This window comes from Chelon labrosus (genome assembly GCF_963514085.1).
Source record: "Chelon labrosus genome assembly, chromosome: 17".
In the NCBI taxonomy this organism is placed as follows: Eukaryota; Metazoa; Chordata; class Actinopteri; order Mugiliformes; family Mugilidae; genus Chelon; species Chelon labrosus.
In genome coordinates, this window is record NC_140350.1 from 17,379,873 (window position 1) to 17,406,112 (window position 26,240).

A 26,240-nucleotide genomic window follows, 5' to 3' on the forward strand; every position below is an offset into this window, starting at 1 on the left:
GCGAAATGAAACACATTTTAATAATATATCTGGATAATTAGTGATTTATTGAAATGGATATAGGAACCCTGCGGGCTTCGTAACGCATACGGAAAGAAGAGAGAGCACAAATTACATACCGAGTCAAACAATAAATAACCTTCCGTGCTACTTAGAAGTCACAGAGAGCCAGCTGAGGCATGACAGCAGTAATTACAGAGCCTCATTACTTCAACTTTCACAGACTGCTGAAATTGATTGTACTTGGATGAATCTGTGCTTACCACAGTGTTTGTATTCCCCAGATTAGTCGCCATAGAGGCTAATCTCTTGTGAGCTACAGTTTTCACCTTTAAAGATCTATTCTAAAGATTCTGTGGATGGGACGGACGGCACCGTCCCATTTCATCCATCACCTGTACTCAATACAGTATGTTTAAATGTTGCATTTAGCCTTAATTTGGCTTGAATGCACAAATTTATGACACGCCATCAACAGTGTGCTTTGAAAATGGATCATCAGCAGCGAATATGGGCACTGGCATTTATTGCTGTTCTGTGGTTTATGTACCAGTGCTTTGAACACCGATCAGCCACAACATTAAAACCACTGACAGGAGAAGTTAATAACATTGACCATCTTGTGACAATTCAATGTTCTGCTGGGAAACTTCTGGACCTTTTTTTCGTGTGGATGTTACTTAGACATGTAGCACAATGGAAGCACAAGGGAGACCTACACAATACTAGGAAGGTGGCCATAGTGTTACGCCTGATCGGTGTATATGAACAACATGTTCAGTTTGATTGAGCATCTATATGCTAAGAAGGTGCCCTCTGGAGGCATATCGTGTCCTGACTGTTTCTCTGTAGGTAAACTGCTTGGTTATATAATGATATGCTTATAAAGACTCCAGGGAGCGATTGCAATCGGGATTCCCCTCTTAAACCTGTTGGAACAGAATAGGACTGCAGTGGTATACCGGCCAAAACGCACCAACCTGGGGTGACAATGATCCTGGTTTCGGTAGAATAAACTAGTAACCTAAATTTGTAGCGAATGGCCTGAGTGCATCAAACACAACAGCAAACCTCCTGTGCTTTGGAAATGTGTAGAAAGAGAGGCTTGAGCTGTGAAGACTCACTCCCAGTGGGACATGTAAAGTCAGATACGGGTAAAAATAGATATGAAAGGTGAAGGAGTCATTGCCAGTAGCAGTGCAGTTGGTGAGACTGAATGGACTGCTCTAAGCCCAAGGCTGTGTATTTGGAGAATGTGCCGTATTGATTTCCGAGGTAGAAAAGTAACGCGGGCTGTGTGTTAGTGGAAGTGAGGTGTGAAAATCCATCACCACTGATTTCACAGTCCGGTTTTATCCTGCGGGGTTGCAGCGCTTCCCTGCCGGGCCTATTTATTGTGAATTGAATAACAGGATGGGTGAGAGAGATTAACATGCAACCTGTATATGTCTCTGCTGTCTGTCTTTTCCTCTGGTTCTTCCGCTGCTGCCTCGGCTTCCTCTCCACTTATTCAACCACCTCCTCTTCCTCTTCTTCTCTTTTCCAGAGAGCGCATGAAGCTGCCCTTCATGACCGACCAGTGTGAGCAGATGCTGAAGATCTGTAATGAGTTTGTCAGGCTGCAGGTGTCCTACGATGAGTACCTTTGCATGAAGGTGCTGCTACTGCTCAGCACAGGTAACAGAACACATTTCACGTGTAAAAAAAAAAATAAAAATTCCACCACAAATGCAAAAAAATACTACTCATAGCAGGCTCATAATGGATCCTGCAGTCAGATAGAAACACTTTAAATGCATGAACGAGCATGTGATAGAGGTACTTGTTTGAATCGTTAACGCCAACTGAGTTCGAAACTGAGTAATTTGAGAAGGCAGGTGCACATGTGGCTTTAAAGGCGGTCCCTTTTATTATTTGGCAAAACAGCATCCGTATTTTCTGTAGTTTACCACTAAACAACAAAACAGACGACCAGTTGTTTTCTCTGTGTGAATAATGAGCAGATTTATATGATTTGGCAATCCTTGCAAAATCCTTGCTGGTGATAAGTCCCATTCTTCATTCTCATGTAAAAAGCTCGCTGAAGATGTTACCACTTGCGACATTGGATAAATGGCATAGTAAACTAGTGATCAATGTCAGTCAAGGCGAACCTCAGCCGTGGTTTTCCTTCAGTTCACAACTTCGTGACTAAATTCTTTGGCCTTTTTTTAACGCGCATATTTGAGCTGCTGAAGTGATTTTGAGTTCTTTCAACAGTCGCCAAGCAAACCAGAAGACATTTCAGAAGAGGCCGATCAATACGAAATAAAACTCCATAGATCAGATGAAATTGCGCAACAAGGCCAGGTCGGTTTACTGGCAATCATCTAACGACATTTTTCAGTGAAAAGGCGGCCAGTAACATTTAATTTCATCACAGACTGATGCTCTTCAACGCAGAAAGAATGTGAGAATGTGAGGTTTTCCCTTCAGAGGGCTGAAAACCTTATCACTCCATCTAGATCTGTAATCTGTCTCGAAAGCGAAAGTACAGTGTGTTCATCTTCTGTAGCCAGTGTCTCAGGTGAAAATAACTTGTTCGACAGGTCTTTGTAGGCAGCTCTTTTCTTTTTTTCTCCTACCTGTTAGCAGGAACAGTTCAGGGAGGTCATTTAAGAGTTCAGTTAGTCCAATTTTGTCCCCTATCTCAGAGGATTGAATTCAGATTACTGTTAATCTTGCCATATAATCATGAGAATTACAAACTGCCTAAATAGGAGCAAAACCTCATTACAACAAAACACTATTCCCAATTTCTTCGTATTGCTGGGTGAAAATTGGACTGAACGTATTAGATTTTTAGTATAGTAATTAGAGGAGGGACTCTAACCAGGAAGGAGCAAAAATGTAAATGTGATGCAGCCCTCTATTTCCTTGCAATCTGTAAAGGGCAAAATGGTTAAAGCAGTGGGCAACGGCTTCCTCTTGTTAATTATTGCCACTAAAACGCCCTCAAACAAACCTACACAACAGTTTTGCCAAGTCAAACTTTTCCCCGATTGTGCAAATTTCCACTACTGAGGAGGCGAGCGTTCTTCCCCCACCTCGTTCTCAATGAGTGGCAGGGAAAAGGATGCACTTTAGAGACGATTTGCTCATTATGCAGAGGAAATTACATTTCCATACTGAGCACTGGTTGCATTTTTTTGTACCTGAGACCCATTTCCATCTGTCCCCCTCCGGGATGGAAATACTGTCAGGTCAGGACAACTTTCGTTTCAGCTGGCTCAATCGTTTCTCTGGAGAGCAAAAAAAAATATATATAAAAAAAATTGAAGTCGCTTGTAGGACAGTGTGATTTATTATAGCGTGCCTGTTAAGTTAAAAAGAGAGTCTCCACTTTCTGCTGCATTAACATCCACACTATAAATATGTAAAATAAACTGTAAACAGCATAAGTAGGTCAAAGTAATAACACCTAGAATCCTGTTAAATAATAATAACAATAACATATTTAGTTGTATTGCACTAGATAATCCAGAGCCGAAGAGGCAATCTGTTTCTAAAACTGCCTCTGTGCCAAACCTGCAAATGCATAATGCAGAGTTCAGACAGCTCTTGCGCTGCAATATCTCCCACTTATCTGATTATGTAAATTGGACAGTGTTTCACCCTGATTTCATGCTCTTCGTGGTCTTGAATGCTCCGTAGCTCAGGCTGGGCTCAGGGCCAGGAACCAGACACACAGACAGAGTCCACTACATGTTGACACGGGCGTCATTATAACTACACATCCAGGTTTTTCACACATTTGCGTTGAGTTGAGATTTTTATGAGGTGACCGTTTACATTCACTCCCCCTCTTTTCGACTTTTGCACACACTGCTCAGTAGCTGCTGGTGTCAACTTTTAGTTTTAGTTTCCGCTGCCTGCCTGCCTGCAGCATTCTGGTTAGGAGGTGGGTGCAGTCTCCTAGGGGTCCTTGATTGGTTGGGGTCCCTCACTGTAATGCCCGGTGCTGCAGCAGAGACCAGGACACAGATCAGACGAAGAGAAACAGAAACATTACTGATGGATTTGGAACTTGAGATAGATGTTTGAATGTTCATAATGTCGAGCTGAAGGGGAAGATAGTAGTCTAAATGCACGGGGGCGTTGTAAAATAATCAAAGGACTCACTTTTTATTTCAACTGTGCTGAAGATAGCTCAAGATGAATAGATTACTATCACCCCCCGGCAGCATAATAGATGATAATCAGAATAAATTTCCTCTTGTTAGACAGACTTTCTGTAAGAATGATCTTATCAAAGCCTGATCTAACGCTGATTCGCCAGGGCTTCTTCATCATCCGTCCTGGTAGGATTTAAACCAGTGTATTTCAACTACAAGCTTCTCAGCTTCAAATTAAAATTCCGATTGAAACTCATATCTCATTTTAACAATCTTCCCAGCTGGCTTACGTATAATACATATCTTAATGTCTCCGTTTACGTTTGTGCCGTTTTGTGTGTTCGTGTGTGTGCAGTACCCAAAGACGGCCTGAAGAGCCAGGCAGTTTTTGATGAGATCAGGATGACCTACATCAAGGAGTTGGGAAAAGCCATCGTCAAGCGAGAGGAGAACGCTAGTCAGAACTGGCAGCGCTTCTACCAGCTTACTAAGCTACTGGATTCCATGCAGGAGGTTAGAGATACACACACACATCAAACTATACTGAATTATGCATGCATGCTTGTGTACTTTGTTTTATATAGGATAGGATTGTAGATGGCTATGTGGGTTGTGTTTTGATGTCTCTGTTTATACCAGTCAGGCTTTTTCTTTCACATCTTGCAATTCAAGTGCATCGATAACTTCCTAAGTTATCTACATCATGCTGATAAATGTAAAACCCTGAAGAAGACACTCAGATTTAGCATTATGTTCCAGTCAAATCTCTTTCTAAAACCTCTTTTATTTCAGAAATGCAACAGACTCACTAATCTCCCTATGTCTCTGCCCCTCCAGATGGTCGAGGGTCTCCTCCAGATCTGTTTCTACACCTTTGTGAATAAAACCCTCAGTGTGGAATTCCCAGAGATGCTGGCGGAGATCATCACCAACCAGATACCAAAATTCAAAGATGGGAGCGTCAAACCTCTGCTGTTTCATCAGAAATGACTGCCTTAAACTGTGAATCGATGCCTTAAATCCGGCCCTGCCCGTGTACCTCACCGGGGGCCCCAAGCGTTTGCTTATCCTGCCTACGTCGTCGCTCTCATCCGGTTCCTCGGTTTTGCCTGGGCCCCATCTAGGAATTCTGCCACGCCCCTCCAGGCCTCAGCCATTCAGCCTAATCTCGGAGCACAATACCTGTGGTCTCAAGCCTCCTATTCCAGCCCTGTGTTTGTAAAACTACAGTACGACTCCCTACCACCGACCCGTTGCCCCTTTTTCTTGGCTGACCAAGAAAATCTGGCCTCTGAATGTCTCTTGTGCAGGACGCATTTATTTCCAGCACCTTCACCTCCGAGCCCAGCCTCCCCGTTCTCAGATTTCTAATTCTTTCTAATGACTCTGTCATGCAGTTTTCAATGAGAAGCCAACACCTGCAAAACACCTTTACCCTGACAACAAAACACCTAATATGCTTTTCGACTCGCCGGGATTAGCAGTTCAAGCCTCGCTTTCCTCTGCTCCCCTGCCTTGCCTGTCTCCGTTTGCCTCTCCCCAGCTTCACTGCGCAGCGAATGTAGTGATTGTTAACTTTGTTTTTTGGGGGGGGGGTTCCAGAGGACTGTTGGCGACGAAGGGGATAGACTAAATCTCAGAGAAATCGGAAACGCTTGACACGAAAGAACTTTATTTTCTCCTCTGGATCCAGTTACGGTGAGAACAAACAGTTTTCGACTGTGAAGCCATCGTCTTTATGTTTTTGGAAATGATTCTAATCAGATTTATAAACCTGACCAATGGAAGAAAGGAAAAAAAGAAAGAAAAAAATAATCGACTCGAGGAATATTCTCCATCGATTTTATGCAGACGCACGTTTCTGACAACACACGCAGAAGTCACACTTGCACACACGTACAAAGTATAAGCGGACACACATTCACTCAACCAAATGTTTACACAGGATGTATCTGAGGGAAAACCAGTGCCTTTTAGTTTTTAAGCTCTTCATACTCATCCTCCTCTAAACAGCTGTCCATTATTTTTTTTTATTTTTTATTTTTTGCATAATAATCTAGCGTTGACATCATTCTGCATATTTTGTCTGTTTTCGTTTTTTCACACACTGGCAATTTCTGTTTGCTTTCCACGCTGCAATTTTGGATGTTTGCTCAGTTCTTTTTTTTTTTTTTTTTTCATTCTTCTGCAGGACACTCTCTCTCTCTCTTTTTCTCACTCTCCCTCTGTTCTGATCTCCAGATGTGCATGTAAAAAATGTTAGCCTAAGGTACTGATGAAAAAGGTCCTGAAAGGTCTTGATATTTATGTAAAACAAAGCACAAAAATAACCATGAAAACGTCCCTAAACACATTTGGTTGTGTTTCTCTCTTATTCCCATGTGACACGTATTATAATAAATACTAACAAACAACAGCGTCTCCCAGTCAGTATTAAAGTTATCTTGAAAGTTCCAGTATCCAGATGATATCGACAAATATAATGAATACGTGTAAAACATACTCCTTTCTTTAGCCAGCTCACAGAAGCTGCACTAAATGCTAAATGGAATTTAACCACTGGAATTTAAAGATTTAAATCAAGGCTTTAGGAGCAATTAGTGAATATTTTGCAATTTATTCAAATGCAATTATAAAGATTGGGTCTTTATGTTTAAATTTCATTTGGAAAAACACATACAAGGAATTAAAAGAAGTAGTAGAGAAAAAAATCACCCAGATCCACAGTCAGATGACATGTACAGCTCTTCTGTCAGGCGACGCATAAAACCCAGCCCAAACAATTCGACTGGATCTTCGCGATGGAGCGACTATACACCAGCTTTTTATCCACAAAAGATTTATTGGCGGGGGCAGTTCGGGGGTGGCTTCCGGGCTCATCCAGACCTCCTCCAATACGTTAATTTAAATCCAACAACCCCAGCCTTAGCTGAACACACAGCCCTTCACTTTAACATGCTTTATTTTTACATTGGTGCAATTGGCTAACAACCTAATGCAAAACTAGTACTGATTAAAATATGTGATGCAAAATTAAGTTAATAAGGCTTTACAGGCGTATTAGATTACAAAGGCCTAATCTAACACGACAAACAAATGTAGAAACATATATTCAAAGCATAATTAACTATATTTCCATGATCATTGACTTCTTATCTGGGCAGACGTGAACTGAGAGGTGAAAGTTTTTTTTCTTTGTCGTGCATTCATTTTTCATTTCTGATTTCATAATTTAAACAAACAAACAAAAAGCAACTCACACTTACTTTTACCAGTACCTGTAAATTAACAAGTAAATAACCAAAGCTGTGTAACCAGTAACCAGAGTGCAGGACTCTGGCCTGAAGTCAGAACCGTCCTTTCATTGCCAGCTGCATTCAAACCTGTAGGGGGGTTGTAGTTGGGTAAATAGTTTCCCCACACTGCTCCACTGTGACCTACCGAGTCACACTCCCAGCAGGGTAATGCTTGGATTTGTTTTTGTGTCTTGGAAGCAAAAAAGATTTCTGGATCTGCTAACATCGCTTAAAGCATTTGAATTAATATTTCCCAAAATACCATTTTTAGGTTAAATATACCTAGCTTCATCTCAGCATACTTGCACAAACGGGGACCGGGGTTATAATTAAGTTGATGACATGGCTGAAAGGGTAAATAAAAGTATATATTTGTTTTATATATTAGATTAGTTTTCAGCACTTGATTTCACCTCTAAAGTTGAAAAATCTTTGGAAGATGCAACAGTCTGGTCCCAGTGAATTTATGAATCAAAGCTCAGGCGATAAGTGACTACGTCACTTGGATGTTGTTCCACTAGTGCCAAAATGTAATAGCAAGTTTTTACATGTTTTATTTTCTGGAGACGAGATGTTAATGATAAACGGCCTGATCACGCGGTTGTTGTAACTTTGCTTCAGGGTGCTCATTTATGAGAAGAATCTTTAGTGTCACACCTACACCAGCTTAAAAATCACTGATTGTTCTCTCTTGTTTTGTTTTGTTTTTTTTCCTCCCCGAGATCCACAAGGTATATTGTATTTTTGAGAAGTTTTCATCGGACGGGTCGGCATTTCGTACATTTGTAATGTGAAAACATGTTCATATCAGCTTATGTGATGGCCAAAGCTCCCGCTGTACAACGGCTTCAGGCAGAAACTGCACCTTGCAGACACAGTTCCACTTTCCCCTCCACTTCTCCCTTTATGTTCCCCGTAGCTGCCTGAAATGTTGACTGTAAAGATTTTTTTTTTTTTTCCCGCTGTTTACCCTGAATAGCACTCATCCCTCTGCAGCACGTAACTCTGAATGCCTGTTAAAAGACCAGGAAGCAGGTTGCCATAGATACCATTCATTTGTATGTTACTTACAGCTAGCGGCGCAGCAGGCTCTGGGCGCGTTCAAGGCACTATTCAACGAGAGCCATCATTTTATTTTATTTTTTTAATTAAGGGTGGTCACTCGCAGCAGGGTTGCTTCATGTGCACCTGCACATCGCCAATCCTCTCTGTTTGGCCCCCTTAGCTGTGAAGACCACGGGCTTGGGGCTGCTCACATCAGCGTGCGCGAAGAAGATCAGGCTAAGCCACGTGTTTGGGTAACCTGCATACAGTATTACAGTTGTTCCCAGGTTGTGGTGCTTCAGAAAACCAGCTTTAACGTGTGTCGATGTAACCCCTCTCCCTGCTCATTTCTAAACGGCTATAGGTGTACATAGCAACGCTGACATATCCAGTGCAATGTAAACAGTGTCTATTAATACAAAAATATTTTTACATTGTCATAACCTCTGTACATCATTGTCTTTTACCTTTCAACTACATGTTCGACTAAAGGCCTTGCGAAAGGGAGACAGAGAGCCATAGATTTCAAATCAGGAAATAGAGAAACCCTTAACAAATATTAATGCTTTTAAAGATTGATCTATTGTAAAAAAAAAAAAAAAAAAAAAAAAAGAAAAAACACACAAAAAGACGATATTTTCTGTGATTTTGAATACATCAGCGCTTGATCCTCTTTGATATGACTAATTTTACTCAATCATTTTTGTACATTGAGTCAAGAAAGTTAATATTTTCCTGTTTGTCGGTTTGTGTTTGATAAAGGTAGGCGTGTTGAATACATTAGGAAGTGTTAAAAAAAAACAAAAAAAAATCATGTTTGTCTTGTGAAGTTAAATGTAAATTCTACGAGTCAGTGGAAAAGTCTGTATGAACGCTCACTGTGTTTTTAAAGATATGAGGAGACGAGGAAAGGCGGGAGGGATGGGGGGGAAGGGCAAAAGGAGGTGAGAAGGGCCGGGGGGAGATTTCTTGCGTTATACAAGAGTGACCAAAGCAGAGGAGGGTGAAAAAAAAATAAATAAATTTACAAAAGAAGTTTTCAAGCATTTTTTTTTTTTTTTTTTTTTTTTTTAAGTAGCATTTAAATATCCAACTTCTTGTTTTACTTTAAAGATGTCTTTTGTAAAGGTCTAGGCTTTGGATCCCGTGTATATTGCTGTGAGGATTTGCTGGTCACTTTAAAAAAAGAAAAAAAAAAAAAAGTTGAATCTCCGTATGAAAGCAAAGTTACCAGACGGAATTGCACTACCCTCATATTGGCTGATATAGTCTATTTTGTATAAAATACATGCAAATATTATCTTATAAGATTAAGGGCAGATCATGTTTCACTGGTATATATGGCTATGGCTTTCACTGAAGTCTGTTTCGTTCGTATTTCAGTTATGTAAATGTAATCCAATGTAAAAAAAAAAAAAAAATATATATATATATATATATATATATATAAAATGTTTGTTTTAAAAAAAATAGTTTGTATTACTTCTGTATTACACCTCCTCTGTAGTCAGTGTCGATATTTTCACCTATTTGATTAAATGTTGAATTAAGTTAACTGTGTTGTTCTTTGACCTTTGGGTTTGGCATCGTGTCGGATGATGTTTTTGTCATCGCCGGTTGAGAGTGGAAAATCGGAAAAGCGGATTTCTGTTCATTTCAAACATCTTACACAATAAAGTTTCCTGTTTTTCAACACTCGGCAACAGTGGTTTGACTTATTCTCTTCTCCTTTCCTCTCAGGCACGTGTCAAGCGACATAACTTGGACGTTGATATTCGTATTGCCTTATTTTAATGTGTTGGCTGCGAGAAAAAGGTGGAAGGATATTAAAGCCTAAAGATGAAATCAGTTAATGAGGCAATCAAACCACCTCAGAATCAGAAGTGGAAGCAGAAGTGATTTAAAAAAAAAACAAAAAACTAATAATTGCACTGCCCAACTTCTCTAAAGTTCACAAAATAACAGATTAATATCTCATTTAATTCATGTGCCAATTCAATTTTGCAATTTGTAGCAACGAGTGAAGTAACACAGTGGAACTATTTCTAATTTAATTTAATTTGACAAAATGTCAAATAGAGGGAGCGGCGTTGGAGAGATCCAAACTGCCAGTCTGGCAAATAATTGTTTTGCAGCGCTTACACTATAAAACACCAACGAACAGGTCCACGACTCTGCACAACCAGGCGTGAAGGTTGTGGGACTTCGTGTGAATTCAGCCAAAGGCCATGTACGTGTTAGCTCAGCCCTGTCAGACACACATATCTGCAGAGAAAGACTATATACAGTCCCGCTGGGGTCTACACATGCACTGCCCAAAATCTCAGGCAAAATAAGAAGAAAACGAGAGCATGCACCATGCCTGGTCTGGCCTAGGTGGGTGCTACATGTCTAAGTAACATGCACATGAATAAACGCCAGGTACAAAAGTTTCCCAGCAGAACACTGGATTGTCACAAGATGGTCAATGTTATTTACTTCTCCTGTCAGTGGTCATAATGTTGTGGCTGATCAGTGTTTTGGCAGAGGTCAGAGTTCTCAGAGTCTCAATTCCAGAGTGATGATTAAGAGGGATTTCTAAATGCTGCTCACTACACCTTTACCTTTAACTTAACTGCGTTGCTACTCACCAGCAGCAAGGGTTGTGAGGGACAAGACTCAAGAATTAGGAAAGAACTGAGGGCCAGGTGATGAAAAATTATAAAAAGTCAAGTGCTTTTCTTAAACGTGGCTGAAAGTTAATATTTGAAAATGGACTCATAAAATGTATTTGTTGAAAAACAGGTAGTTTAGATCAGCCAATTTTACTTGGAGGAACCACAACTGTGAAACAGTGATGAACAAACCGCCAGCTCATGCAAGAAATGGGGCTTGCAGCACAGCTAATATGATTGCGTGATAGTGGAACTGGACTGCACATTTGACTTTGCAGCCACAAGTTCATTTCTTCAATTTGAGTGAATTTATTAGATTTTGGTCCAAACCTCCAGTGTTGCAAATGCTTGTGTGTGTGTGTGTGTTTTTTTTTTTCAATATTACGTAAGTGAATACACTCATGTCATGAATACTCAGGCCAGAGACTGATTCAGAAAGAAAAAAAAAAATAAAAATCAAAGCAGCTGTTCAACATTTATCTTTAATTCTGCACAACCTTTCACCAAAACATCTGAAGGAATATTTAAGGCTGTAGATAGACTTAAATGATACAAAAAAAAAAAATCTGGGCAACAAAGATGGAATTTGGGAATTAAGTTAGTATGCTAAAAATACAAAATATAAAATTTCATACTTAAAAAAAAAAATTATACCTTATTAAATGCTGTGTATGTACAATCTCAATAAAACACCTCAAAAAAGAATACAGTTCAGGATTTAGCCTTTAAGAAAGTCATAAATAAAAAGTTTAGAATATGAACAAAGTAGTCTCATTTCACATTTCATTATTTTTTTTTTGTTACTCTCCCATTTGATTTATTTCTGTTCAAATGTTCAAATGTTGTTTCAAGAATCTGCTGTAAGAGAAAGAATAAAGTTTAACAAAAAAAAACATTTTTTAAAAAAAGAAACATAAAGGTAAATACAAATGTTCACCAAGTGGGTGAAGGAAAGGGTCTGGAAAAAGAGGACATTCGCTGGAGCCCCAAAGCAGATCACGTGTTTTGTATAATGTTCTTGTAAATTTAATATTTTTATTTATATTTCTTTCTTTGGTTTGGATTTAAACGGTGTAATTTTGTAACCGTGTTTTGTATTTGCTGCAGCCTATCTTGAAAAAGAGGTTCTTGATCTTAACGGGATCGTCCTTTTATTAAATAAAGGTTAAATAAAAAATAATAATAATAAAAAAAAATCAATATTATATATATATATAATATTGATTTTTTTATTATTATTTTTTTTTATACATAATGTGATTTTTATTATTTTGTGTATATCACAAAATCATTTTTAAAAAATGTTTTTGCCATATGCTATTTATTTTATTTAACCTTTAAATGTACATATATAACGATTCAGGAAAATTAATTGTGTCTTTTTTTTTTTTGATGATTTGATGATGAACTCAACTCCCAAATGTAAATGCACATACATAATTATATTAACAGCATCATCATTGTACAGAGAAACAACTTGTGATGGGCGATGACTACACAGTGGCCATGCTCACTCTGCACTGTTACAATAAAAGGCATCAAGAGTAAAGCAAATGCCTGAATTAAGTAGGAGAAAAAAAGTTACACTTTCCTGGTTGATTGTAATTCTTGGAATGAAATTGTGCAAACATGCTCACAGAGTGAGGTCTAACAGCTGGGCTCGTCGGAGCCAGCACGGATCACTTGTGTTACTCCTACACTGCACTGTAAACTGCCGATCTGCTTGTTGAGCTTGTTTGAAATGTTTCACATTTTTTTCGTGAGGGCTCTGCAGGAAAAAAAAAAAAAAAAACGTTAGACATAAGGACAAACCCTCTCTCTGACCTCTTGGCGAACTGTTTTTGAGGCAACCTCACTCTGTGCCGATCTGCCCTGGGGCTCCTGCTGCTTAGCCGGAGATGTGAAACATTAGCCAGGTTTTGGCCGGGGGAATTACCGGATCACCACAGCGAGTGCCCACAAATGCATTACAGCCAAACCCAATCATTTCAATCAGCTTTAAAAGCTCCAGTTTCCCAATCGCATTAGCAATCAATCAATCAAACAACGAAGAGGTGGACAAGAGAGTCCGAAGCTGAAGGCGGCTTGCTTTTTGTTATGTTCCCTGTCATCATCTCCACAAGAAGACCTCTCTATAGCTGATAAAAAAGAAGGGAGATGCTGAAGCAGTGGCAGTGCAGTCCATAATAAGAAAGCTGGGACTAAAAGAAATCACAAGCCTCACAACTCAACAATATAATTTGTACAAGCTATTTTCTCTAACCTTCTTAGACTGTCCTCTTTTTCACACGTGCGCACACACACATTCCAGATTCATTACTATATTATCTTCACCAGGACTTTGGAGGCCATCGCTAATCCAACAACAGCCGGCCTTATCATTATGTTTTTTTTTTTCTTTCATTATTTATTTTCTTATCTTTTTTTTTTTTCCTCCCCAGTGCAGTTCAGTGGTCTTTCTCCGGTCTGCTACGCTTCCTTCCTGTGTCACATCCATTCGATATGGTTCCGCTTGGTCCAGTTTGAGTTTCCAGTCTAGTCAAGACAAGAGTCATCTCATCGGTATAATAGAAAATCTAATGGAGTCTGTTGAGTTCTGTGCAGTCAAATCTATACTATCCAGTCCAGTTTGGTCTTCTCTACTCCAGAATGGTCCAGGTCGGGCGTCGTTGCAGGGTCTGCACTATAAAAACTCCACATAGTTTTCTGGTATCAGTCCTGTTCGGCCATCCAGCGTGCCCTCCAACCAACCCGGCTCCCTGGAAGCATGAACTAGAGGGAAAAAAAATGATGAAATTATTATGCAGAGATTTATTTATTTATTTTTTAAAAGAGGAGCAGTATTCGTAACTACAAGCCACTTATTGTGCAGATAGAGGTGAAAGTAGAGACAGAGGGGATTAAGAGAGTGATGCAAATATGTGAAGAGGGTGATTAACAGAAAGTTTCATGTGTAATTATTTTGAGCAGACATCTCTAGTAGCATAGCTGCTAATACGTGAGCATGACATTTGAGACGGCTCGATGAGAAGCCATGCTCCAGGCAATATCCAGTATCAACTATTTTCATGAACTGCAGACGAAGAAGAAAATATCCCCGAAACATTTTAGTGTAAGGTGCAAAATCCAAATATCTAAATGAATTGTTGACAATCAAATGTTTGTACTGACTGTTTCAAATGAATGAATTATGAAAAAATGATCACATTCATGATTTCTGTTCTAGTAACCTCAACACTAATACAGCTATGGTGCAACATTTGACGTCGCTGCAGCCTCATTGGTCAGTTTTGGCTGATTACACTGAAAGTTGACAGGCCACGGACTGTAAACTGAATGAGCCACATCCTTGTCTTCCCAGTGTCCAGAAACTGTGATTCCTGAGCTGGCAAAAGTTGAGTTACACTCAGTTTTTGTGTGCTATCTGGTGCCGAGGAGGTAGCATATGGTGGTGAGCGTGAGAGATTTTTACAACAGCCTTTTTGCTGAAAGGAATAATGTTGTAAAAAGTTCTGCAGAGCCGAGGGGAACTGAAGAGTCAGAGGGTCTTTCTCCGTGGGTTGTGCCACCTTTTACTAAAATGATGCTGCAGCTTTAATGTTAAAATGTCAACAATATTCTGCTCGTGTCTAAACTGAGAACAAAAATAAGCTTTTCAAGAAACAGTTAAACTGAAAGGACGCGGGTTGCGCAGACACATGTCCACATGCGCCATGTTTGCGCGCAGTTTCATGCACATGACGTGAACTGCAACATATATCTTCATTCATAAAGAAAAATGACACAAAAAGGCCAATTTGATCCGATTTGAAGGTACACACGTTTCAATTTGCAATCATCAACATAAACTCCACCGACAGTAGAGGAGGCAGTGTAATTGATTTCATTTTGGGTTCCTCTGGTGTGCAGCACATTGCGACGCTTTTGTTAAAGAGCCACTGAACAAGAAGTCCTTGGGCAAGTAACGGGAACATCGCTGCAGATGTAAATTTGTCGTTTACCATATTAGTCCTCACCGTTAATCTAATTTAAAAATCAAACACTTTCACATCAAAGAAAGCAACCAAATGTGAGCCCAGCATGAACAGGGAGGTTACGTCTGTATTGCATCTTTCTTAGATCAGTCTGAATTAAACACAGCTTGTGCCACGGCGTCTCAATCGACAGGTGTAGACGCACATTGTACTCTACCTGTAGTATTATGACTGCTAAAATAAGTATTATAAGCCTCACGAGGACAGCCGGAATGCTACGTCCTCGACTAGCCATGAGCAGACTGCAAAGTGTTGAGATACCGCTTTAAGGATTACATGTCCCCAAGGTCACATTTTGACTCATAGAGCTCAAATGACACCGCTCTGCATTACATAACTCTTTTACAGCCTTTATGCAGCTAACTCTATTTAGAGTCTGGGGACCATGTGTCAGCTGGCATGAGCAAGAAAATGAAATCCCTACCAATATTGATTGTGTGTGTGTGTGTGTGTGTGTGGTGTGTGTGTGTGTGTGTTTGTAGAGGGAAACAGGATTTCTTTCAACATACCATGATTGTTCAGTTAATCCGCTTGATAATGAAATGTGTGCAAATCTGAACTTTATTAGAAGAGTTGAGAGGAGGAGAAACTGTTAAATTGCTTTGGAGACTCGAAATCAGCTGAAATTAGGCTGGAGAGGACGTAAGCCTGTTTATGAGACTCATTCCTGTACCATTCTCTGTGTCTTCCACATATAAAGTCTGTCTGAAAAGTATTACGATCTTGGCTGCGTGCTAAAGCGATGTATTACGCTCGACTGCATCTGTTTCAGCCTCGTCCGCTTGCCAACGCTCGAACATTCTCTGGGCACATCTGAGAACACGTTAATGCCAGGTGCCGGATAAAAATACACTTTACAAATGGGAAACTATAGATCGAGTCTCACAGCAATTAGCTCCAAGGTGTTAATTAAAAGGCTCTGGTGCACATTCCTCTTCAACATGTTTGCCTCAAATTACAGAAGAAAACATTACTGTTATTATTATTATTTAGAAAAAATGCAAACATATCTTAAAACTCCGGTAATGAAATCCGGCACCCACGCTAAACGAACTCCAGCAAATTCCAATGGCCAACTCCTTTTTTCTCAACAGCGAATGTGTTTCTATACACCAACCCACATTCTTTCCTTTCCACTTCCTGCAGAGTCTGACTCACCATTCTCGAAGATGGTTCCAGCGATGAAGGACAGCTCAGAGTCATGCTCTGCTTTGCAGGCGTAGAGCGCCCGAGCCTTTCTGCCTGCAATACTGGAGACAGTAAGAGAGCTGGAGTGAGATAGCAGGCTCTGAGCTGACTTAGGGGAAAAGAAAAAGTCAACCTTGCTGCTCGAGACAATGCTGTTTTTTAATTTTAATGTGCACATTGGTCATGTATTTCCATTCAAAGTGCAGCTTTTTAATTTATATTCCTCTAACGCACACTCGGGCTGCCACCCAACCTGCTTACTGCTGCAAGTCTGACATTTTGGCGGTGCAGAGCAGTGGCGAACAAGACCAGCTGTTAGCTTGAAATGTAAAACGATGTAATGTTGTGACGGATGCGGCGTGTCTGCCAAGGTTCAGTTGAGTAGCATCCAATTAAAGTCCATCTTTGTCACAATTTAAAAAGAGACACCTGTGCAGGAATGGATGTCAAAAGTGTATGTCAAGATGCATTAAGGTGATTAAATTCTCAACCTTTTTATAGGTGAGATCAGAGGTTACATCCACTAACACGGTAACAGCTCCTTACATGTTGGAAGCATCTTGCAGCACTTTTCTGTATACATACACACTCAAGACATTCAGGATTTTTGAAGAACTACTTAAGTAAATAATAGCATGGTATTAGCAAACCAGTAACCATTTACATCGTTCACTGAGTGCTACTTGATGAGTGCTCGAATCAACTTTCCAGACACTGCAACGCCTCCTCGAGTGGATGTTACGGCGCGCAAGGTCGACAAAGCTAATTTTTCTTTACTCTCTTCTTAATTCGCTGTCACCTGAACGTAGTTTTCTCACACATTCACGCATCTGCTGCTGCGCTGCGTGGTGGTTAGTGAGAAGGCATGAAGACATTCCTCAAACAATGTGGAACTACCTGATAGGAGAGGAGTCACTGGATGCAGAAGACGTTGGCTGTGGACTGGAGGGAGCTGAGAACATCGGCCAGGAGGGAGACCGCGGTGAAGTGGGACTCGGAGACGTCACACTGACAGACACATTAACACAGAATGATGCACTGATAACGCCCACTGGCAGTACAATAAAGATTTAAAACGTAAGAACGCATATGCACCGATCAGCCACAACATTAAAACCACTGACAAGAGAAGTAAATAACATCTTGTGACAATACAATGTTCTGCTGGGAAACTTTTGGAGCTGGCATTCGTGTGGATGTTGCTTAGACATGAACCACCCACCTAGACCAGACCAGGCACCCCCCACCCCATAGTAATGATACTCTTTGATGGCATCTCCAGCAGGATGCAGCCTGACACAGGCGCACACACACAAAAACGGTTTAGGAACAACTAAAAAAAAAAAAACATGAAAAACAGCACAAGGTGTTGACCTGGCTTCCAAATTCACTAGATCCCAAACTGATCAAGTATCTGTGGGATGATCCACAGAGGCCCCTCCCCTCAACCCATAGGACTCAAAGGCCCCCACTAACTACATTCTGTTGCCAGACACCACAGGACACCGTCAGAAGGCCCATGTCCATTCCCTGATGAGTCACAACTGTTTTGGAGGCACAGGGGAGACCTACACAATATTAGGAAGATGGTCATAATGTTATGCCTGATCGGTGTATACTGCAACTATTCAACTCTTACCTGGTTGGTATGCTGCCCCGACTCCTTGGGTTCAGTCTGGAAACACAAAATGAAATGAAAAACTAAGATGAATTAATCAATCAAGGACTTAAATAAGCAGAACAACCCACAGAAGACATTGATATTAAGTTGTACAATATACATCAAGAGAGCTGATGTATATTCTCTTTCCACCACACAAGGAACACATGACAAGTTCCAAGTTTGGGGAGAAGTGCTGCAATGAAGGCATTCAGCGGGAAAAAAAAAAAAAAAGAAACTGACTGTGGGTGATGTAAGACACATAATGTACTGCAGCTCTGACTGGATCAACAAGTTTAAATGGAGGCTAATAACCATAATGAGGTTCCACTGTCAGAACACATATAGGGTTTTGTGAATTTCACCATGGAAACACTTGACCCCAACAAACACAAAGTAACTGCTGCAATTTACGGCGTGCAGACAGCGAGGGCCGACGTGTCACATCAAATTAACGGGACTAATACAACCGACTACGCTAAGATTAAAAATTGATTTATCCACCTATCGTAATTACGCGTAGTTGCAGCGAGGCGCCTTCCCGAGGCTCACTATTGCGTATCTGCAGCAATCTAATCTCCAGATGGCCTCTCGTCGCGGTGCCGCAAAATATGATTCATCCTTTTATCCAAGCAAGCTGTGTGCCTTCATCAATCCATTTGTCATTTGTTCTGTGTAATCTGGAGCTACAAGATGTTTGCGCAGTGTCAGCAGCCACACACACACTCACACACAGACACACAGAAAAGGCATGACCAGACTGTGCAACATACTTTGAGACAATTTTTTTTTTCCCATGCCCAGTATGTATTAGTGAATAACATATTACTACACATTCATTGCAGAATATCCAACACCATCGTGAGAACACCCATCACTCTGCAGCACTGACAGAACTCAGCCAAACTGTTGCACATCTTTCCAATAATTCCATTACTTACTCACGTGAACTAAAATAATACGGAGAAAGCCTCAGAAGGCTGGATTGCACAAGCTTAATGTCATGTGCATACGTCACTACGTTCATATACATGTTTGAGATGGAGGAACTTCTGTGATAATGACAGACTCTAATGACAGACAATTAAACCCATCGTTCTCTCTGTTCATGTAATGAAAAGCAAAGGCAATTTGCGTCCATTTAAATGATTTTTCTCCTCATTCACTGGATGGACTTGACTATATTCACTTTCAAAATACACTTAATAGCTCTTACCATCATGGGCATTCTGTGCCAAGAATGGTGCTTATGAAGCCAACAGTAACCACGGCGCGCTGTTGTTGTTCAGCGGCTATTAGAGTAGTCGAAAGGTACAGGAACTTTGACTGCTCCTTCTATTTATGGATTATCTCGCCTTAAAGTTGTCTAGAGTCACGTGGGTGATGTTTCACCAAGCTTCCCCAGGCGGTAAATTAAATTATTTATTTTTTTCTTTCATATAAGGGTTAAGAAACTATTTGGAAAGGAGAAGGTACTTGACAAGTGATCGGAAGAAACCACATCACCGTTTATCACGGGCTAAACACAACAATCCACTGTCTGTAGAGTTTCAAGAGCAATTCTTGCTAGCAAGTTAGTCGTTTTCTCACAGGATTGGTAAGCAGCTCTCTGGATCAGTCACTAGCTTGCAGCTTGGCACGATGCACTGTTGTGTAACCGCATAATCTCACGAATCTCGCGATAATCCAGCTGCCTCCCGATGTAAATATAATGGTGCGCGTAAGAAAGTCGCCGTGTCTTGGTTTGCATATCTCACCAATAAAATATAAATGACTCTAGGCTTGAACCAGTGAAAAAGAGATTTCTGGCAGCTTGGTAACAATGGAATAAGGCGCAAACAAGTCTAATAAACTACATGAAGATATGGAGGAACGTCTGGGTTCATCTGATGAGCACAAGTCCAATGTCCACATTTTAGCTTTTAGCTAGAAATACACATGGACATCTAGTGCTTAGATGCTCCACAACATTCACCAGAAAGTTGCCAAGAATTGTTTCTGTAAATAATAATAATAATAATTTTTTTTTTAAAAATGAGAGACTGAACCAAAACAGTAAGCTGGAAGCAAATAAAAAAATGCAATTTGCTTGAATAGCCACAGATAATTCTGCCATTCATTCAGTGACAAAAAAGAAGAGAACATGCTGTTTACTCCGGTTTATAATGTTTGATTTAACTCTGCAGTGGGATAACATTTTACAGGGAGGGATGGATTTGAGGTGACAAATACATTATTAACCTCGGAAACCGTCTTTTATCAGGAAACATCTCCCTACATGCTCCTCTTCATATCAGTCAGATGGCGCTCTGACTGAGATCCAGAATGTACTGACAACAAAACTGGAAGCAAAATCCTTTTAATTCCCTGAAACACTATTAAACTGACCTGCTTTTTATATGTGGTTCTTAACAGATGCTGTGGAAATAACTAAAAAGACAGAAAATGCTTTGTTTAGTCTAAATAAGGCTACAGTAATGATTTTATCATTGTAGGTCTTCTATGTTTTTCACCTGACTCAATTATTAAACTGTCTCTTTAAGCGATTGATCCACCGTCACTCTGAATTTGTCACTCACGGATCAATCAATGGGCTCACTCTCATGTGCCACCTCTTTCTTTCTTTCCTTTCTTTTTTTTATTTATTATTTATTCTTTGCTTTGCTCTGAAAAATGTATCTTACAATATCAATCAATCAAATGCTGTCTGCTCACTCCCCACGGACAGAAAACTTCATAGCTGTTTTAATTAAACTGACGTCATCTCGCCCCTTCGCACCAACTGGCCCGATCATCTCACTGGGTTACAACTCACACGCTTCAATACCACTGCAAAGTTGCGAGTCTATCAAAGGGCTAACACAAAGACACAACCATTCACACTCACATGCACACCTACGACCAATTTAGAATCACCAGTTAACCTCTTCTTTGGACTGTAAGAGAAAACACACACAGGCACAGGGAGGACAAGCAAACTCTGCACAGAACAGCCTCACCCTTAGGCATCACCGTCACCCTTGTTTTACCTCAGCGACAGAGTCTTTATTTGCTCTTAAATATTTACTGTACTTTCTGCTGTTTTTTCAGAACAAACAGAAACTCAACTTCTCATTTATTTTCATTCAACAGAAATATTACAAAGACAGGCTGCGCACAACCTTCTCTGAACCTAATGCGAAATGAAAGAAATCGAGTGATAATACCCATTGTAAAAGTTGAATCCCTCACGAGTAGGGTTACACTGGCGGTGCAGCATCTGATGATCTAGGAGCGTGAGAACGATACGCCGTGTCTGCATTCTGATGAAGGCGAAGAATCGATAAAAGCAGCAAAAGCCGACACATGTAACCCGATTACTGGCACATATAGTGTGCATTTGCGTAAAAAGTGTGTCAAGCTGTGAGGACGAAATGCCTCTGTCTGATTTGGTTTTCAGCTTCTCATCCAAGTTGCACTGTGTGTGTGTGTATATGTGTGTTTATTCCCTGATGGTAAATCCATTTTACAGCTCTCTTGCTCTCTTTATCTTTAATCTCTTTCCAAAGACACTCGCTTTCTACTTATTTTCTGGTTCCTTGTAAATACCAAATAATAAATAATAATTAAAAATGCACTTAACACAAAGGCCAAGTGCATGGGGTCACCAGTCACATCACTCTCTGGTCCAACACCCGTTTTTGGTTATTTATTTTATATATATAAATATATTTTTATTGCTTTAATTAATTAATCATTTGTATCGGGCAGTCAGGTGTTTATCTGAATGTGAAAGAACTTTTGGAAGAGGTGTGACGAAAACAAACCATTAAAAAAAAGGACATGACAAAAACCCCTCAAAGAAAAAGCCAACATGTGAAAATAACACCTGCGTCAGTGGAATGCGGTGCTTCTGAAGTGCAGAGTTGTTAACCTCTGAACTTTGTACTTCTCTTGCTGGTGATGAGGCCGCCGACTGGCCTTTCTTGGAAATTTGCCATTGGCGGCTCAATTAGAAGCACACACAGCCTCTGGCGACTCTTTAAAAATGAAAGGCATTTTTTTAACTGCACATTGGTCGAAATAAATCAGCAATACTATTTTTTTAACAAGATAAGTGTTATCTTAAAATTTGCATGTGGAAGTTTTTAATACAAAGATTTTAGGGGGATTCCTGCACATTAGTGTTTCCACTTTCCTTGCAATACAACGGAAAGCCCTCTGCAAATAAAACATTACTGTGTGTAAAGTAACAACAAGCTACACAACCAATAATACAAAACACTCTTTGTTTTCCACTCTCTATCCTTCCAGGTAATTAACGCTTTTTTTAAGTCACAAATTAAGTGTTGCCGTTTAACCTGATGAAAACTTTCTTTTGCCCTAGGGAGTTGCCCCGCCCCCACGGCGGTAATCCCGGTCCCCTTTAAAGGTCAAGTTAATTTAATTATATTTTATTTTCTATACAACGCCAGATTACAAAATAAGTCGTTTAAGGTTACATTTCCTACAGAACAGATATGTGCCTTGTTCTTTTATTAAACAAACTAAATAGCCTCATGTTATTTATCTTATTTACATGATGGCATGTCATTTCTGTCACGCGTTTACAATTCTCTTCTCTCTGCACCGCGGAGTTCCGCCCAGACGCGCGCATTCCATCGTAAATCTTTATACTATATCTACTGTTATACTGAATACAAAAGAGACTTTGTTTCTTTCTGTTCGAAATTATATTAATTATATATTATATTATTTTATGTGAAATGACGGCTCCCTCCAGGACACTGATGTGACCTTTGACTCTAGAGCTACACCAATTCAGTTTATTCAGATTACTTGGACGTTGCTACACTTCTGTGGATGTCGGTGTCTTTTGTTTCTTTGTGTAATCCCAAACTGCTGAGATCAGATTGTTGAGATCTTTAAGTCTTTTTGATAGGACAAGCAAGTTTTGTTTTTACTTTCTTTGTACAGATGACAGAGAGATGAAACTGATTATTGTGGAGTGTGTATCTTTTTATTTGTCTCATGTCTCACGCGCAAATTCTCCACACGGTGGAACTGATGCTTTCAAAGGAAACCGGAAGCCAGATCTTGAGAATCTCACAATATCTCTCTTGGCCATGGCAGCTCCTTTGAGGTTCCCACTTCACACACCACTCCAGCCAGGTAGCTTTGGAAATACAGTTTGTCCCAAGGTGTAGTGGTTTCGCTGCGTTTGGTTGTCAAGTAGCTGAAAATCACTCCATGGCTTTCTTCAAATCTGAAATAAAATCCTCTGATGTGTGTACGCTCACAGTGAATCTGATGAGTTTTGACCCAACACACCGGAATGCACAATGCCATTATCCAAGTGCAAAGAGTGCAAGAGAGTTGTTTATCTCCTTGCACATACATACAGGCCAAACGTGTAGGGCCACATGTATATAACGATGGAACTCTTCTCTACACAAGCATCACCAGAAGAGGAGAAGAGACAGAAAATAAATATGGAACATATAATTTCACACACCATTATGTGGCCTATCATGACCAACAGGTTGTTCACTACAGTCATTAAAAGCCTCTTTAACGTGACTCGTAATGGACAGGCTATCTGAAAACACTCTTGAATATCTCAGATGTGCATTTTCTTCTCATCCCTCCTCATAGCATTACATGGAGGAAGTTTCTCTTGTCTTTGCATCACAGCCTGATGCACCCGAGACACCTCATTATGAAAAGGACACAATTATCAAGATTGATAATCGCTGCTGGTATTAATCTTCACCCTTATTTATTCTGAGTTTTCTTGTTCATTATTGCACTTGCATTTATCTTGGTGCTGTGTCTTGATGTGAATATATATTTTTTTCAACAAAAGACAAAAACGAGATGTTGATTATCTCCGAGTGTAATTAATCAAACAATAAACGGCTAAACTTTGCTGCATCTGCACAGAAAAATGTACTTTTAAAATCTGCCCTTCACTATACACCAATCAGGCATAACATTATGACCACCTTCCTAATATTGTGTAGGTCTCCCTTGTGCCTCCAAAACAGTTGTGACTCATCAGAGAATGGACATGGGCCTTCTAAGGGTGTCCTGTGGTGTCTGGCAACAGAATGGTGTTAGTGAGGGACCTTTGGGTCCTATGGGTTGAGGGGAGGGGCCTCTGTGGATCATCCCACAGATACTTGATCGGTTTGGGATCTAGTGAATTTGGAGGCAAGGTCAAGACCTTGTGCTTTTCTTCATCTTTTTTGAGTTGTTCCTAAACTGTTTTTGTGTGTGTGTCCTGCTGTGGATGGCTGCTGCCATCAAGGAGTGTCATTGCTTTGGGGTGGGGGTGCCTGGTCTGGTCTAGGTGGGTGGTACATGTCTAAGTAACATCCACACGAATGCCAGGTCCAAAAGTTTCCATTGTATTGTCACAAGATGGTCAGTATTATCTCCTGTCATAATGTTATGCTTGATCAGTGTAGTATTTTAATTTATAGAACAGTTATTACAAATTTTGACCCATGTCATTTTGTTTTTGTGTAAATAATGAGGCTTATCTATGAAGACCTAGATCCATTAAGTGAATCACATCGTCCTACTCACAGTGAGGTGGGTCGGATCTGCCGGCTGTCCTGCTCTCCATCGTTGCTGGTCAGACTGTGTCTCGGGGTTCGACATTGGCTGCCGCTGCTACTGCTGCTGCTGCTACTGTTACAGTTGGCGGAGGAGGAAACTGGCTGTTGCAGGTCAGAGGCTGTGGTGTTGACAACGCTGTTCCTCTTTTCACCTAAAAGAATAAAGGCAAACTCTTTGGTGCTTCCAGCCATACAAATCTCATGTTCCTGTTGTTGAACTGTACATAATTGGACCACTGTGAAACCAACAGACTACATGAAGCTAAAACTGTTTGAGTCAGACAACGTGTGACTTTCAGCTCACCTTTCTGTGAATGTGTCGGTGTGTGGAAGAGTGTGAGAGGCCTCTCGCTGCAGGATGGAGGTTTTCCATCAGCGCTTCTCCTTCTGGACAGGCTGAGCTGCATGTTGGCTGAAACGCCTGCAGAGTTCGGAACGTCACTGAAAATCTGCACAAAGAAGACAACCATAGACACAGTACAGTTAATAAATTGAATCTGCTGAGAAAATAAAATGGGTACATCATGTTCTCTTTGCAGTGGATTTGGGGAAGAAACGGTGATCACATTGCTGTGCAAGATTGTGATCTGAACTAAAAGTTCTGCAAACCGACCAGTGGACTTCACCATTCTTGCCTCCTCACTCTATGTTGAAAAGAATATGTATTAAAGCAGCCTAATCTAATACCAACTCCTGGATCCATGCAATTGAACTGTAACCATTGCAGTTACCCGAGCACAGCAACAAAGCTGTTTGCAGCTGTGTGTAAAATGTCTTTTAACTGGCAGTAATTACATGAAGATATTTAACGGGGGGCATTGTGGGCTTCAGTCTGTGATTTGTGGCGCTGATCGTGACATTGCTGGCATCTATTTCTATTCACTGAAGTACAGTTAGGCAAGATGGAGAAAATCCCATGCTGTGATAAAAATACACATGCACTGTAAGTTTTTCCCTCTTACCAATTACATATCCCCCACTTTTTATGGTCAGATCCGAACATATAGCTACAGTTCAAGAGAAAAGGGAGGTAGAGAGACATTTTTAAGCCAGTGGATTAGCTACACTGATCAGACACAACATTAAAACCACTGACAGGAGAAATAAATTACTCTGAGCATCTTGTGAAGCCGAAGTTACAGCTTGTGTTTAGTCTAACAAGAAAAATGTTCCAAGAATAAGCAATAGCACAGCATCATGTACACCGATCAGGCATAACATTATGACCACTGATGTGTAGGTGACGTAAATAAGATTGACCATCTTGTGACAGTTCAATGTTCTGCTGGGAAACTTTTGCACCTGGCATTCGTGTGGATGTTACTTAGACATGTAGCACCCACCTAGACCAGACCAGGCACCCCCACCCCATAGCAAGGACACTACTTGATGGCAGCAGCCATCCCCAGCAGGATGCAGCCTGACACAGGTACACACACAACAACTAAAAAAACACGAAGAACAGCACAAGGTGTTGACCTGGCCTCCAAATTCACTAGATCCCAAACTGGTCAAGTATCTGTGGGATGATCCACAGAGGCCCCTCTTCCTCAACCCATAGGACCCAAAGACCCCCCACTAACTACATTCTGTTGCCAGACACCACAG

At 40.5% G+C, this 26,240-nt stretch overlaps 2 protein-coding genes across 4 annotated transcripts in view; one reads left to right on the plus strand and one right to left on the minus strand.

The window, feature by feature from the left end:
• Positions 1-10,384, plus strand: part of LOC311502911 (glucocorticoid receptor-like) — a 59,439-nt gene extending 49,055 nt beyond the window's left edge. For both annotated transcript variants that reach the window (XM_084565355.1, XM_084565356.1), the window contains 3 exons: positions 1,547-1,677; positions 4,510-4,667; positions 4,992-10,384. In XM_084565355.1, the coding sequence (XP_084421481.1) occupies positions 1,547-1,677; positions 4,510-4,667; positions 4,992-5,144 (442 nt within the window). In that variant the 3' untranslated portion in view covers positions 5,145-10,384. The remainder of the gene's footprint in view (positions 1-1,546; positions 1,678-4,509; positions 4,668-4,991) is intronic.
• A 1,208-nt stretch (positions 10,385-11,592) lies between these two features.
• Positions 11,593-26,240, minus strand: part of LOC311502912 (rho GTPase-activating protein 26-like) — a 75,222-nt gene continuing 60,574 nt past the window's right edge. For both annotated transcript variants that reach the window (XM_084565358.1, XM_084565357.1), the window contains 6 exons: positions 24,937-25,081; positions 24,601-24,784; positions 18,010-18,045; positions 17,268-17,378; positions 16,341-16,432; positions 11,593-13,920 (listed from right to left, as the gene is read on the minus strand). In XM_084565358.1, coding sequence (XP_084421484.1) covers positions 13,832-13,920; positions 16,341-16,432; positions 17,268-17,378; positions 18,010-18,045; positions 24,601-24,784; positions 24,937-25,081 — 657 coding nt within the window. In that variant the 3' untranslated portion in view covers positions 11,593-13,831. The remainder of the gene's footprint in view (positions 13,921-16,340; positions 16,433-17,267; positions 17,379-18,009; positions 18,046-24,600; positions 24,785-24,936; positions 25,082-26,240) is intronic.